The sequence below is a fragment of the Colius striatus genome, chromosome 8, assembly GCF_028858725.1.
Source record: "Colius striatus isolate bColStr4 chromosome 8, bColStr4.1.hap1, whole genome shotgun sequence".
NCBI lineage: Eukaryota > Metazoa > Chordata > Aves > Coliiformes > Coliidae > Colius > Colius striatus.
Window position 1 is genome coordinate 14,909,895 of NC_084766.1, and position 16,268 is coordinate 14,926,162.

Consider the following 16,268-nt stretch of genomic DNA (forward strand, 5'->3'; position numbering starts at 1 on the left):
AAAGCACAACCAAAAGGCACAAAAGCAGCACAGCAACGAGCCAGGGGCTGCTACCAGTGGAATGCCTCCCAAACAAGTCTGCAGGTGGATTTGGTGATGGTAGATCCTCATTCCAGTAACACAATGATCTCAGCAGTCAGAGGGAGGCTGCAGCCAAATTGCTTTTTTCCATGTAATGGGAAGAATGTGCTGTGAAATCAAGAGTAGTTGCTTTCAGCAGAACAGCCTGGGAGAAACACTGTAAACACCCAATTCATGTCTTCTTCTTGACCCTTTAAAGTTCTGTAAAGTATAAAGAGAGAATCCATAGATCTCAAATGACAGTTTTTCAGCATCCTTGAACATTGCAACACAAGATGTAGCCACAGACACCACCTTTCTGTTGACAGAGTGAAAGACCATCCCTTGGGCAGACTGGGTAAGATTCATAAACCATTCTCCCTGCCACAGGCTAGGCTGTGCATGAGCAAAGACCAGGAGCAATAGGTCCTCACTGGTTTCAAATGAGCACTGAAACAGAAAAATAAAAGTTCCATGAGCCTAAATAGCTAAATGCACCATTTTAATACAAACTAGGCCCATTTTTCACCATCTCTTCAGCTGTTCCAGCCTATAGTTTTACAGTGGGAAATACTGCCATCAGATAGACTCATCTCGTTTCTTCATTAAAAAGTCAATGTTTATTATATTTATTGAACAAGATATTACTGTATTGTATGCGACTCTCCCCCATGTCATCAGAAAAGTGCAGATGAAATCCATGGCATGAAGACACACCTCTCTTCTTGGTCCATCCCATTGGATATTCTTCAGTCTAGTACCTAAAAGCAGGCAAATCCCTTGAGAGTGCTTTGGGCAAGCAACAGATCTATTGTCTTCCTCAGAAAACCTGACAGAAATCTCACAGCAATTAACAGTAACAAAGACCCCTCTGGGTCTAAAGTACCATCCAGTTCCAGATCATAATCCAGTCCATGAAATTATTCTTTTTTTGCCTTTTCAATAATTATACAGTATGTTAATTTCACCGTTTTTTCTAAAACCATTTGGCATGATAAAGGAGATACAGATTACAAGTTAGATGACAAGGACAAAGACTACACAGTGGTAAATTAGTGGCCTATTCCTGACCAGAAGATTACATTTATAAGTATAGAGCAAATACATATAAAACAATTAAACCCACAAGTATTACTAATAAGTGAACCCCAGAATGGAATACATTGACTTACAAATAACATCTTCAAATACATCCAAAACCGTGAAATGGAGCACTGATCTCTTAGATCCATCTGCTTCCTCAGAGGAGAATGTAACCAAGGAAGAAGAGAGAGTTTTTCTCTCCTTAAACCCGCCCCAATCTATCCCCCTTTCTTTTCAAGCAGAAAAAAAGAGTACCTCCCTTTTTTTGTTTTGTTTTTAAATCTTGGTTTAAAAGCGAACCATCACAGTAGCCAGACACTTAAGACTGTCTCTGAAGTACAGCACACTCAGAGATGCAGCAATGGTCACATTGGCAAGACATTAACAGAATAAATAGGTCCAACATAAAAGCTGACTGCCAGAGCTGGTAACATCATCAAGAGACTATCAGGCAATTCAAACACAATGTTTTCCAAAGGGCTCAGAGATATGCATAAAGTCATAAATTTAAGGACAGATGGCCAAAATACTTTTGTCTCCCAGCACTGAGATAAACCTGTTAAAAAGCAAGTATTCTTCCCACAATTACTAGGCTCAAGGCTGCACGGGTTTGTGCAGTGGCTGGTAAGTAACCTTCTCATTCAGTATAATTGTGCAAGTGTGTGCTTCAGCTGCATTAAAAGCCAGTGAGGGTCAGCTTCGGGCTAACAAGCCCATTACAGCAGAGAGACAGATGCTTTCATATTCCCTGCACAAGGCTCTGCAGAAATGATATCAAGTCTTCTCCCTAGTGTTGAACTCTGCCTGGGAAACTCTCGATAGCATGCAAAGAGCTGAGAGGAAACACATAGGAAAGCCCTACAGGAGTAACTCCACTGCTGTTTAATAACTCAAGAGGTTCTAGCTTGTCCTTAAGGCCACAACCACCTCACAAGTTGCACTGGGAAAACTCTCTCACCGTAACAACAGCAGAGAAAAATAGCAGGAGTGAGCCATATGCCTAAGGCTCGAATAACTCCAGCTTGCTGCATCCTATCATCTACCTCTCAGAGCTATACCAGCATCTTTGTAATACTGTGAAGGGACTTGGCTCAATACAACTACTATTCTACCTTACAGGCAAGGGTACTTTCTGAGGCCATTCTGCCTTTGAGGTTTTTTTATTCAGTATAGTACCATAAAGAAACAGCCGCAGCAAAGGTTCCTCAAATCCTCCCTGGCATCACACAAAAAAAGCCAGAGAAGCATCAAGGCACAATGGTAAATGCCCTTTTGAGAATGTGCCTTAAAAGAATCAGTGCAAAGAGCAGAGATTACTACTATTACAAAAGTCACCTTTTTATCCTGAAAGATCACGGTAAAAAAAGGTCAGCTTTGGCGCCATCGTTTGCAGATGAATTCCCTGGCCATGACAGACGCCAGGGCCTGACTGACTCTACTACAGCATTGTGAGATAGTGCAAAACCTTCAAGTTACAAACACTGAGATCACCGTTTTGCACATCCCTCTAGAATTGTGCAAGGTACAAAAGCACTCTAGGTGGTAAACGCCTATCTTCTAGAAGAGGCAGGGAAGCAAAACAGTTACCACGTACCTAGGATTTTCAGTACCATCCAGTTCCTCTCCCTATACCACCTGCTTGGCTTCTATTTCTGCTGTTATTCAAAACGAGATTCCAGAAAAGGATTTTGTGTTGGCTTTTTTGTTTGGGTGGGTGGGGTTTTTTTCCCCTCAGCAGATATTGATTTCAGTCTCACTGAGATCTCCAGAGGGGATTTCAAAAACAGTACATGACCATCTTTCCTTGCCAGTTTATCGGCTCTGCATTACACAGATACAAGGTTCCCAGCACAGTCTGTTAAATGCAGTAGCTTGGAGGAATACTCAAAACAACATTTTCAATTTATTTTCTACCTTCAACTTCTGGGAAGATTGACGCTTTGGAACACAACACGAGAACTCAAATCTAACACTTGGCTGGACACTGGCCAAATATCAGGTCTGAGGAGAAGAAACAGCAAGGAATGAAGTGACAGGCAGAATACCTGAGGAATTCAGAATTGTGGAATGAACATTCAATTCACCATCAATAGTCATGATGAAAATAGGCAGATGGAAGAGAAGAAAAGCCCTAAAACTGAGTTGGGCATGAAAATAATGCAAGATTTCAGAACATACTAAGAGAGGGAAGGAGGTTTTCAAGATCAAGCCTTCATCAGACCTGTAGTTGTAAAAACAAAGGCTTACTGCAATCTCTTCCCCTAGGAAACCTTTGAACCACCCCAGTGCTAGCTGGCAAGGCACCGATTGTTGCAATACAGTCAGTGGTGGCCAGGAGAGCCATTCATGTGCTTTTCACCGCAAGGAACATCCGTGCTGTAGAGGCCGTCCAAGTACGCCTGAGAAATCTCTGCTATCAAGCTCCTGTCCGGGACGGACTGGGCCATTCCATAGATGGCTCCCTAAGCAGAGGAGAAGAGGTCGTTACACAGGATTGTTAATGCCATCAGAGAAACAGGCTCATCCCAAACATGCCCTCACTATCTGCTGGCCTCCTTACCATGCCTGTGGTCTTGGCATTGAGGTCTTTCTTGATCTCCTCAATGCTGTCTTTGACATCCTTCAGGAACTGTTCAGCGACACCGGACTTGGTGTGCAATTGTGTAATGCAGAGATGGATGCTGGGCAGGCAGGGGAAAAGGGAGAGATTAACCATCTCAGGTATGCACAGCTCCACATTTTCTGAGCAGTCAATAGCAATTTAGTCCTCCTCTGGCCAGTGACAATCACGTATCTCCTTAAAATAGCGTTTTAGCAGTATAATAAGAGATGATCTACTCCTTTCCAGGTAATTTCTGCAAAGCGCTTGCTAGAACCAAGCTGCAGAGAGTTCATCTCTTTTGTAAAATGGCAACAACTCTTTCCTTCCTCACTTCACCATGGTTAAAGGCCTGTAATTTTCTCCCCTCGTTCCAGGTACCTCTGGTGAGAAAAATGCAGCTGCCTGCAAGCTTCATGCTAACTGCAAGTCCAAATTTTTTTCAGTGCAACTACATCTGAAAGAATTTGCCCCTTTTACCCACAGAAGAACAACAAATACTCGCTGAAGGAAACTGACAAACAATTTTTCACCAGGCTGGAAAAGATAACTAAAAATGATCACTCTTCTTTCAAGTATCTTCACCTTCAATAGGCAGCAGGAAAATACTAAAAATAAACAGATCTACCAACCCTCAGTTAACTTGCTTCAGACAAAGCCCTGGCTGTTTCTATTTTTCTGCTTGTATTAGAGGTAAATAGAAAGGGAGCCTCAGATATATCCTCTTAACAAGCTCATTAAAATTTCTGTTCCTTTATTCTCACTTTTACAAAAAAGTAATTACAAAAGTAATTCCTTCTCTGCAGAGGAAAAGCTTACATACAACTTATCAGACATGGACAACACAACTCAGCAAATCACAAGAGCTACGTGGCCTGAAGATGACCATCTTGAATATCCTGGCTATGCACATCACTCCAGTGTTCTCCACAAACTCACCTGGATGGGAACTGTAGGACATTTAAGTTCCATCCTTTTGCAGCCAATAAATTAGATAATCGATAAATGTCAAAAGTGTGTGAACCGATGGAGATGACAGAAACCTCAGGTTTCCCAAAGATGAAGATACTGTCTATTTTTCTCAACCTTGAAAACAAAAAGGAGAAAAGAAGTGACTGATCAGGGTTACAGGGACCAGACATTCTGTCTATCTATCTGGAGCCTTAAAGGAAAAGGGACAGAAGGGAACAGGTGATGGCACATTCCTACTGATAAAAAAAAAAATCCCACAACCAGCCCAGGCCATTGGCATTTGCAAAAGGACCCAGGTCACTACAGGCCCTAAAGTCAAGTAAACTCAGGAAGTAATGAAACAGAGGGAAGACAGAGAGGCAAGAGAAGAGAGAGCAGCAGAGAAAATCAGCTTATCAGCTCACACAGCAACACCAGCACCCCAAGAGGAAGTATAACACTTCTTTTGCCATCTTGAGTGAGTCCTTCCAGATTCCCCCTCAGCCATGACTGAGGAAGAAGGAACTCTCAATGTAAAGTCAGCCAAATCAAGATGCTTGCATTCCTCCTCTCTCTGCCTCTCAGCTACCTGGCTCAGGGTAGCACCCGGGCATAAATAAAGCATCTTCTCCTACAACTGCCCAGTGGATCCCTACCCAGCCAGTAACATGCTACAGCTTCTCAAGCAATAAGGAAAAGTTGCAAGAGAAACAAAGGCAGTTTGGGAGAAGGTGTCCAGAGCAAGGTTAAAGAGTACAATCAAAACATTAAGGCACGTACTCTGATTCGAGGAAACGAGCCGTTTTAATGATCCTCTTCGTAGCCTCAACGTAGCCTGATTCTCCTATGTGCAGCAGAGTTGCCCAGCATGCAGCTATGATTCCACCAGGCCTGGAGCCCGCCACGGAGGGGGAGGCATATATGCCCCCTTGCCAGTCGGGTGCTATAAAGAACTGGTAGCTCCTGTACTTCTTGTCGCTGTACAGCACCACTGAGGAACCCTTGGGAGCATAGCCATACTGCAAGGGGCACAGAAAGCATTAGAAAGCAGCAGGAGGGCACAGGAACACATTCAAGCACTCACTGCATGCAGACGCCGAGATGGCATTTTCCCATACCTTGGTGCATTGCACAAAGCATCTGAATAATAGTGCAGCCGCAACACCTTGCACTTCAGCACCACCCACAGAGCAGAGAAGAAATGCCCAAAGGCAGAGGTGGCATTGGGAATCACTCCCCAAAAATGAAAGCTCTGGAAAACCTCTCTCCCCTACTTCTTACCTTGTGGGTATCAGCAGAAATGCTGGTGACACCTTTGACACGGAAATCAAACGGACGCTTTAGAGGGAACCCTGCCTTGTCCATGAAAGCAATAAGAAAACCACCCAGGCAGGCATCGACGTGGAAGGGGATTTTGTACTTCACAGCAAGCTGTGTGTGAACAGGAGATTCTGGTGAGTAACACGCAAACAGGCAAGAAAATTATGTGCTCTGGGCACTCCAAACAACAAAAGGTACTTTGCATTTCACAGTTAAATGCTTCCTGGACTTCTCTGGAGCAGCATGCTACTCTCAAGCTGTTGAGGACGGGAGATCTGGAAGGGCTGGCTACTTGTGGGATGCCTTCTCCTGCCTTCAATGTATGTGAAGGGTGCCAGTGAGAGGAAAAACAACACTGCATTTTGGCAGTTTTCTCTATTTGCCAAAGAGATGTGACAACACATTCTGAAAGGAGTATCTGCAATAAAGTGTAAGGGCGTGATCCAAATGAAAAGAAGGTCAGAAGCTCTGGCTGGTTACACACAAAATAAATAACTGGAGCATGGAGAGACAAATCAAGAGGCATATTTGAAAAATAAGCTCCCAGCCCTTTGACTCCTGCTGCCTCCACACATTCCTCAAGACTTCTGCACCAAGTTAGCTACAAACATCAGGCTCTAAATCAAAGCCTTTTTACCAGACAATTTTGCTGTTATTTCCTTTCAGGTATCAAAGAATGAGCCCTTCTGGTTCATCTCATAGTTGGTGCAGCTGAGCTCTGAGTCACATAGAGAGCACATACCTTCAGTTACAGCAGAAGTTCATGGCACAGACTTGAGAGTTCAGAGACAAAGCACGTGCAAAAGACTTGCTACGACATACTACATGCATCAGCTCCAGTACGAAACCCAGCCCCACACAAGCAGCTTTATGACAGTGTCCAGAGGTAACTTCTGCTATTTAAAGTCCACCTCCTTACAGCAGTTACAGAGTACAAAAATAACAGTCCCATATTTCTTCTCATTTCCAAATTGTGTCCTACATACCCTGCTGTTGGTTAACATCTGATTTGAGGACAGTAATGCTTTCCCAACCAGTCTGCTCCAGACTCACTGGTTGACATCCCTTCTGCTCTTCTTGCAGAGAAGGACATGCTGATTTTATTTCTACTTTACCCAGAAGTCCCTACCTCTGCCACCTCTTCAATTGGGTCCATAATTCCATGGGGAAACTGAGGAGCAGAACAGACCAGCATAGCTGTGTTCTTCGAGATAGCTCTCTTCATTGCCTGAAGATTTAAAGAGAGAAGATGCTCACATTTCATTTACAAGTTCCACCCTGCCAAAAAAGATAGAAAGTGTCTGGTCTTAAACACCACATAAGAAGCGTATACACAGCAAAACAGTATCATCAGACATCAGCTGAGTCATTTAACTCATCCACTTAGAATACTAGAACACTTTTGTTTGCTTTCATCTGAAATCTGGGGTTATTTCTGAAATACATAAATTGATTCTAAATGAAGCACAGAGGACAAAGAGATGGTTTACATCCAATTATTTCAAGCAAAACCTTATCTGCAATGATAGGCACTCATTCCTGTCATTTTTCCTTATTTTCAGGAAGCATTCATCCCTCATCTACTGACTACTTGGTGAGTTAGATTTTTTGCTATTTGCTGTCCAACGCTAATTTCCCACAGAAAGAGAGATGTGCTGCCTGAAATTATACCTGAACATCCACTTCCATAGCCTTGGTTAATGGTATGTGAATCAACTTCAGTCCAAAGTAGTGTGCTGCCTTGTCAAATGCTGCATGAGCACTCACCGGGACCAGCCTAGAAAAGTAACAGATTGCACAAGTCAACCCAGGCAGCACCTAAGCCTTGCTGTGAACAGGAGGAGTAAAACAGCAAAACCATTCAACTTGCAGGTATTTCTGTGACAGGTAGGTCGCACATAGGCCAACTGCATGTTCCAACTAGCAAAAAAAGTCATACAGACTGAAAAAACAAAAAAAGTTGGACAAGCGCCTCTCTGGGACAAAACAGAGGCTGTGTGCTGTTCTGAACTAAAACGATGGGCATTCCCCATCTTAAATATCCCAGAAAAAACCTACTGAAGTAATTTTATCCCTCCTGTGAACCAGGAACTAGAATTCCCAAGAAAGCTGATTTCTTGTACAATATTGTTTGATATGACCATCTCCAACGTGCCACCCTCCCTGAGAGAGGCGTACAAGACAATACAAGAGGGAAGGAGCAGCAGAAATACACCAAGCGAACATAACTTTTGCCATTTCCCATCTCAAATGGCGGTGGCTTAATTAACCTTGTTTTCTGAGGCATCATATCTTTATCAGGTTCTTTACTAGCACACAAAGATGCTAGAGAGAGAAGAACTGCAGGAATTCAGGGGAAGATGTGCTGTGTCTGATCTCTTTTTACATCTTCCCATCGTAAACAATTAACCAGAGAAATACTTTTGATGCACCATCTAGAAAAAAGCAGCACATTAGAGAGAGCAAATCCTCCATCAGCAGTGTAACGATTAGCACAATTCCTCATTTCAGCTCCAACCAGCCCCAACTTTAGTCTCTAAAGTTTCCAGGCTAAACCCTCTTTGATCTGAATAAATCAAAACCCTTAAACACTTCAAAGGGCCTGACAACCTCTGCTCAAGATGGGAGCAAAGCTGATATGAGCAGGCTCTATCTAGAGCAGCATATAGGTATTGCCAAAATCCATCTGCAGAGCATAGCCCAGCAGCACCATTCCTGCCTCCCAAAATGCTTAAAGGTTCCTGTGTTTTAACACCACTGCATCTGACCCAGATGGACAAGAAGGTGGTAATGAGCTACGAAATGAAGGATTACTGAGGTCTAACAGACACTTCAACTGAGAGGAGCAGGTAAATCCCACAAGCCCCCAAAGCAAACACCAAGCTGTATTGCTCACATTTCTGGCTGTTTGATGCCTCTTTCGTAAGCCAGGTCTCGGTACGCCTTGCAGGCCATCAGAATGCTCTCAGTCCCCCCAGATGTCATCTGTTGTGAAGAAAATAAACAAATTAGAAAAACAAATGCTGACATGGATGCTGTAGCAGAGAAAAGCAAAAAAGGGATGCTGCCACAGCATCTCTGCCCAGAGATGCTGCAGAGGCAAGATATATGCAGGATAGCCCAGGTTTTCAGGGGCAGCAGAAGCCACTGAGCAGCTCAAGGTAGCATTCTGGCATTCAGCTTGAAAGTGCACATTGAAGTAAATGTTGATCCCTTTAACTTAAAGGGGAAGGGAGAAAGGGAAAACAAAACAAAAAAGTATTCAACTAAAAAGCCTAGCAAGAGGGGACCACACTGCACAGTCACTAGCTGGCAAACATGATCTCAACCTCATGAAACTAGAACATACTTAGCTCTCGGTTACCCAGGGATTGTTTACCTGGATGACAGTTTAATTATGCCACGTATACGGAAACAACAAAGTTGATTCTGTATTAAGTCAAATGAAGTCCAGCATGGTTTATTAGTCTGGAGCTGTGCCACACTGAGGCACAGAGCCAGCTCAGTGTTGGCACCACTCCTGAGCTACAAAGCCTTCCCAGAACATGGAGCACTGCAGAGCACAGAGCTCTTTCCCACCTTCCCTCTGCAAAGGCCAGTCGGTCTGGTCAACACAAGCCCAGAGCTTTTAAGTCCTCAAGGACCCAAGAAGTTTTACAACAGGAGGAATTTCTGCATTACTCTACCCCACCAGTCCCTCAGTACCTACACATCCCACTACTCATGCTGTCCCAAGCCCTCATTACCGTGACCATACGAGAACAAAGGGGTTTGCAGCAGGAGGCGGACAAGGGGAAGGCACACCACTAGCTGTTTGATCAAGTCGTTTAATGCATACTAGAACTCAAGAGCTATCACAAATAAATAAATGAAACTCTTCACAGGAAGAAATTCCTCAAATGGGAGGACTGTCATTTGTCAGCCTGCCTTTATGAGTTCTGACATGCAGGGGACAGAAAAGCATGTGGGCATAAACCTTCCAAAGTAAAATTTTAACTTGGTAAAAACATGAGGCTAGTTTTTAAAGTAGCCTGCTGGACTGATTGCTATGCTGGGAGAGCCAGAACTTGAGGGTGGGGGTACCTGGGACAGGTATACCAAAGTATATGAGAAAGAAAGGAATCAAAAGCTACTCATAGTGCTTAAGAAGAGCTATTTTTGATTCTCAGATCTGCTGAACCAATTGCAATTTCTCCTTTTAACCTCTTCCCCAAAAAAGTAAATATAAAAATGATGCAATCACATTTGCACAACTCATGAGATCTGCTTGTCTGGGTTTTCCTTTGTTTTCCTAGCAGAAATAGCTGCAAACGCACAAAACAAAGAAGTGTGACTGCATGACAATAAGTAAACATTAAGTACAGAGATAAGGAACAAAGTTCACAGGCACGCAAAACAGCCTGCCATATTTGTTCCTAACATGATCCAAGCTAGCAGCAGCTGCTGCCACAGGCAGTGTAGAAGTGACTGTCACCACAGACAATTTCTGCCTTTTTGGTACTTTAAAAGCAACAGCTGTCGCAGATAAACCCTAAGACAGCCTCACACTGGATAAAGAAATCATCGCATTTACTGTTAAGCAAATAGATGGTAGAAGGAACACAATGTTCTAAGCGTTTTATGAGCTGTATCATTCACTTCTCAACCCTTCTTATGAAAATATTTGTGAAGTTGTCAGCTATTACTTTGGAAGAAAAAAAAACATCTGGTATCACACAGATTGCCTTCCTTCTGCCAGGTGAGAGAGAAAGAATGGGACTATTGCATACCTGTAACATTGCTTGCAACATTGTTTACAATATTGCAATGATTGTGAAAACTGTGCTAGCCTGATTTAGGGATCTTGAGAGTCACGTTACTGAACGTCACACACCTGGTGCCACAGAGGCCTGTTCCTCGTTGAGCCAGCACCATCTCTACCCTCATCCAGATAACCTGCTTTTCAAAAAGACGGCCTCAATACAGTATTATTCCTATCTTTCCACCAAAACAGCAATATCTTGCCCTTACATACAATAAAACTTTCTTCAAAGTCTAGCTTATCACCTGCATGGAAATGCTGAGCCCCATAGAGTTTTTGTGGGTCAGAGTCAACACTTTTCAACAGCTAGTTAGATGCAGATTAAGGAACAGCATCCAGAATGGATCCAGGCTGGCATGCAGATAACCACACAAAAAGCTTGTTCAGGCAGCTGAAAATCCACCCCAAAGCTGAATTTCAGCCAGATCAGCTTCCTAAATTGGCCCTCAGTCAGCACATCAGTATCAATGAGTCTCTGCCATGGAGATATGCCAGGGCAGCTTCATCTAGAGCAGCACCTCTATCACAGGGCAGCCACAACCCTTTTGGTCCACACGGTTTACACCTGCAGGGGGAGTCTGCTCCTTTACAGGAGGCTTTGTCAACTTAGCAATCAACAGCAAACTGGTTCTGCTATAGACAGAGCTTGAATCACTGTCACAGGATACAACTTCTCCACTGCCCGCGGCACGCCGGCAACTGGCCAACACACAGTGATTCAGCACCCGCCAAGAGCTCACACAAATATTTTTTCTCTCCTCTAAATAAAAGTTCACAGTCTCCAGCAATGCAATGGTGAGAAAAGGGGCTGGAAACAAATGTTGTTTTAAGTAGCTTTCCAACTCTGTGCTATCTTCGAAAGACAGGTAAGGTGTGTGGAAAACGGCAGGGAAACAGACTTTTTTTGTTCTTGATTTATTTATTAGGGGAGAGGAGAAAGCACAGGAAAAGAATATCCCTCCCGCTTTCTAAACTCAGTATAACCCCTCTGTTGCTCCCTCACTGTCAATCCCAGTGCTCTGGAACCTCGACATTGAAACAGCAATAAGAGGTATGGCCCTTATTCTAGGATTTTTTGGCCATGCCACTAGCATGTCATTGTCAAACCATAAGGTCTCTGAAGTTTTGCTTGCATTTTCACCTTTGGGAACACTTCCATTCAGAGCTCAGGGACAAGGCTGACCAAAAGTTTCACTGAGCTGAACCACTCCATGAATAAGAGAGCAAACTACAATTTATTTCTAAGGTACCATTAGACTAAAAATACCTCCCAATCCACTGCATGGTCATAATATAGTGGCAGACTCACATAAAACCCCTGTAAACCTGCACGTTGTAAATTCCACTAGTTGTCTCTCAAGGTGACCCACTCATCACTATAGATAAAACCTGACAAGATCTGCAGAGTTTAAGCCCCCTCAAGACACATCACTCACATTTCACTACTAGAAGTTCTACTTGTGCAGCCAGGACTAACTATGACGAAGTTTGGAAGCCTCAGAATTTGGGGCAAAGAGACGAGATGGTTTCTACAGGAGGATTAGGCTTGAATCTGCTGACTTTGCTTCCTCTCTCCTGTCTTCAGCTGTGAAGCATGTGCAAAGAATTCATAAAGAGATTGACTACAAATACACATGCATGGACTCCCTGCAATCTTGCCCTGCACTTCAAAGCTGCCCTTTCTCTTCAAAGTTCAAAAAAATAGTTTAAAAAAAAAAATCATTGAAACTTGCATAAAAGTGGTGATTTCTTCCCAAATTAGAGGGGAAATCCACAGAGTCAGCATAGCAAAACAAAGCACCTTGTGAACTGGAACACATGCACACATCAGACAAGAACAAATTCTCCAGTTCCTCCTCTATGTGCTGAGCTTAATTAGTCCTTCCAAATCATTGCAAGAATGTGATTAAAATCTCCTGGGAGCCAAAAATCACCAACCCCTCTCTCTTACCTCAAGTAACACACTTAAAAGTAAGAACAAAAGTAGTAATTAGTGAGAAATAAGAAGCATCTATCCCACTGCTGAAAATGATTGATTTTACAAAAGGCTTAAAAACCTGCAACAACTCTCTGAGCAATTTAAGGGAAAAGGCATGCCTGCACACCCCTGACCACAAAGGCATTGCTACTGGGTTTATGCCCATGTTTAAACAAGGGAGAATTATAGCCCTCATGTCTCAAATAAAGACATTTTCTGTAAATAATGCAAGCTACTTATCTGATTTAACATGCAGAAATCTAAAAAGACATGTTTCATTTTAGCATTTATTAAACACAGGGAAAGCTTTCAAAGAGGAAGCAGGAGATGGCTCTCCAGAGATTCTGCTTAGGAAGATGTCTACATGACACAAGGCAGGACCACACAGGGATCCCCAGACTGCCAAAAGCCCTGAGACCAAAACAAATTTGTCACTGCAATGCTTTTCCTAGACTGAGTAGCAGAGTATTAGCCCCTAGAAATGCTGTTCTGCAACATGTCACGGAAATCAGAACATAAAAGAACTGAAATTGTCTCACCAGGAAGCATAGACAGAAACTTTTGGTGTTTTCCACACAGTATCGCCACAGATACGCTTTCCAAAAACACCCAACAAACTCCATCTGCCTTCAGGAGCCATCACCAGACACCAACAGAGTTGGACAAGCAGTCTTAGCTGCGCAAATCAGGTTAATAAATCCAGAGGACAGGGACCTGGAGCTACGAAACACTGCTTCTCAGAGATGGTAGGGATGAAATTCAGGAAAAAATGCATTTGTTTGAGTTTTTAATGCTGCAAAAGTTGAATCAAGTAAACCATAAGCCTTCTCAGTAGAAAAAAAACAGCAGCACTCCTGAACAGTTCAATTTAAAGACAAAGATAACTCATAGCATTGCATCCTGCCTGGTTTAGCCATTTCTCTATTTTACAGCCTCACTGGTTATTGAAGTGCAACTGTGGCAGCCTGAGCAAGCAGCTACAGCAGGGTCTTCCAGAGACAGAAAACAAAACAGAGCATCAGTTTGAAAAAAATGCTCTTTTTAAATGACTTTAACTGCCCAAGCTTCCAGAAATCATTCTGAAATGTTAATTCTGTTTTGAGGAGAAGAAAATAAGAGAAGTCTTTGGGCCTAGCTACTTCAAAAGCATGACCTCCACATATCCACCCACATCTCTCCATCAACGATTAGCAACTCGGCTACTTCACAGACAGGAAGAGCAACATGGCAGGAAGACAAAAAGTCCACTGGAGAGACTCGGTTAGACAAGATAATTACAGGGATGCAATTAATCTTCTGTTTCCGGCCAATCAACTTTTCAACCCTCCCTCTCACCCTGTAGATTTGACTGTTCAGCCAGCCAGAACAGAACTCCACAGCAGGCTGCACGCTTCCCTTTTTGCTTTGCTTCCTCTTGAATCTTAGCTGTGACTTTGTGACCTCATCCTTGGAAGGGAAAAGGAGAGAGAGAGAAGTGGGATTCTCCAGGGAGCATCTGTAGAAGTCTCACATTGGCTGTGATCATGATATTAGAGTTTTGGAGCAGTTTTTCACCCCTTCTGAACTTCTCTTAGGCAATTCTACTTCTACATTTCAGTGAAAGAGCACACGGGGCCAAAGCTGACTTACAACAATGCACATTACGTAAAAACTGAACACAGGCATTGCAGGCCTCAGCAAGCAAAGTTCTCCAAGTACACAATAAGGGTCACAGAACTATCTGACTTGTTCATCTCTCAACTGTTGATAAAGATGAGTTTCAACAGCTTTAGACTCAGACTCAGATTCCAGAGCTAATTTCACTAGCATTCTCAGCACTGCAAACCAGGAAGGAGATGACCTGGGGTTAAATGTTTTTTTTAAGCAAAGAGGCACATTCCTTCTCTGAACTTGAAGGTGGCAACAAAGAATACAGCCAGGAGAAGATAAATCAGGGCACAGGGTTCAACCTCCTGTTATCAAAGGCAATCACATCTTACACTCTCAGACACCGCACCATCAAGTTTCATCTTCAATCCAGTTGGAGTTTGGTCCCAAGTACACCTACTATATGGTTACTCAGGTATTTAACTCCTTAACACAACCAACTGTCAGATTAAGCCCATTCAAAGCCAGTTCTCCTCGTAAGCTCTTGTGTCAACACTGTTTTCTCATATTGATCTTCAGCCATTGCTGACCTTCTCTCTCCCTAGCATATTTACAGAAAACAATCACTTCACATCCAGTCTCTGAAAAAGCTCATCTAGACTCTTCTCACAAATGGAACTACTTCTTCACAAGTTATTAAGAAGCCTATTTGTATCCCAGCTGCACCTGACCACCATGGTAGGAGAGAAGACCTCACTGTCTCATGCACCATGTGAACAGGGAGAGAATTTGGTCTAAGGAATTCAGGATCCTTATGAAAAAAGTAAAGCAAGAGAGAAGAGCATAAGAAGCCATGGCTTATTTTTGTATCAACAACTCACCACACAACCTCACATCTTTTATTCTTTGACTAACTCTGAAAGCATCAGTTTAAGAACACACATCCAGACTCTCACCAGGAACTCTATCGAGGCTTTAAAACTGGTTTCCAGCCTAGTACACCGGAAGGCCACACAATCCTGGAAAGGCAGTTTTCCAGCTGGACAGATGACAGTAAGTACCATGCCTGCTTGGTCACCAACACTTGTAGCTGCTTGCTGGTGACTAGCCAGCCAGCCAGCTGGCCTCATCTTCAATCTCAGCACTCTGGCAGGCTCACAGATTTCCAGTTCAGAGGGGAGCTACTGAAAGTTATACTGCTCTTTTCACCATCCCTCAGTGACACCAGTCAGGCTGCATTATACCGATTCTGTTCTCCAGCTGCTGTCGAGCCTGTACTATTTAAGAGAGGGGGGAAAAAAGCTGAGGTAAAAGGTCTTGTCTAGAGAGCTACTTCCCCGAGTTAAATTATGTCTTGTAAAGCTTCACAGAGAAGAGCAATTAGCAACTGTCTTCCATATAGCTATGCTGGCATGCCACGTGATAAAATGAGCTTGACCTCAGCCTCAGTTGGATAGCAGAAGGTGTGTTTCCACTCAAATCAAAGTCAGAAGTACCCAAAATGTTCCAGCAACACTTGAAGAAGGGCTACTTACAGCACCACAAGAGTTGGGGCCCCCGTTGAAAAGTGTACAGGCAATCCTCACTACTTCTGCTTCCATTTTCCTCAAACCAGGGAATATATCCGGATGGAGAGGATTACTCCAGGCAAACTCTTCATACACCTTCAGAAGACAGAGGAAGTTAGCCTTGCAGATGAAGCACTGGATTACCAGTGCAGATTTGAGAATTCCCTGTATGCTCTGTATAAGCAAATTAGCTGCCTTTGTAACAATACTACAGATCTCCTTGGACCTATCCCCTCCTGCAAGTAAATACCACAAGCTGGGAACCTACAGCTGAGAAGTAAAAAAAGAGATTTGTTTTTCTAGGGCATTCTGGCCTCTGGA

At 43.2% G+C, this 16,268-nt stretch overlaps 1 protein-coding gene across 1 annotated transcript in view; it reads right to left on the bottom strand.

The window, feature by feature from the left end:
• Window positions 1-656: 656 nt before the first annotated feature.
• The window catches only part of SGPL1 (sphingosine-1-phosphate lyase 1), a 31,187-nt gene continuing 15,575 nt past the window's right edge, over window positions 657-16,268 (bottom strand). Inside the window, exons 6-14 of the mRNA XM_062001672.1 lie at window positions 15,915-16,043; window positions 8,910-8,998; window positions 7,685-7,790; window positions 7,143-7,241; window positions 5,975-6,124; window positions 5,474-5,712; window positions 4,682-4,828; window positions 3,704-3,824; window positions 657-3,605 (exon numbers count right to left, since the gene is read on the bottom strand). Of these exons, the coding sequence (XP_061857656.1) occupies window positions 3,465-3,605; window positions 3,704-3,824; window positions 4,682-4,828; window positions 5,474-5,712; window positions 5,975-6,124; window positions 7,143-7,241; window positions 7,685-7,790; window positions 8,910-8,998; window positions 15,915-16,043 (1,221 nt within the window). The 3' untranslated portion in view covers window positions 657-3,464. The remainder of the gene's footprint in view (window positions 3,606-3,703; window positions 3,825-4,681; window positions 4,829-5,473; window positions 5,713-5,974; window positions 6,125-7,142; window positions 7,242-7,684; window positions 7,791-8,909; window positions 8,999-15,914; window positions 16,044-16,268) is intronic.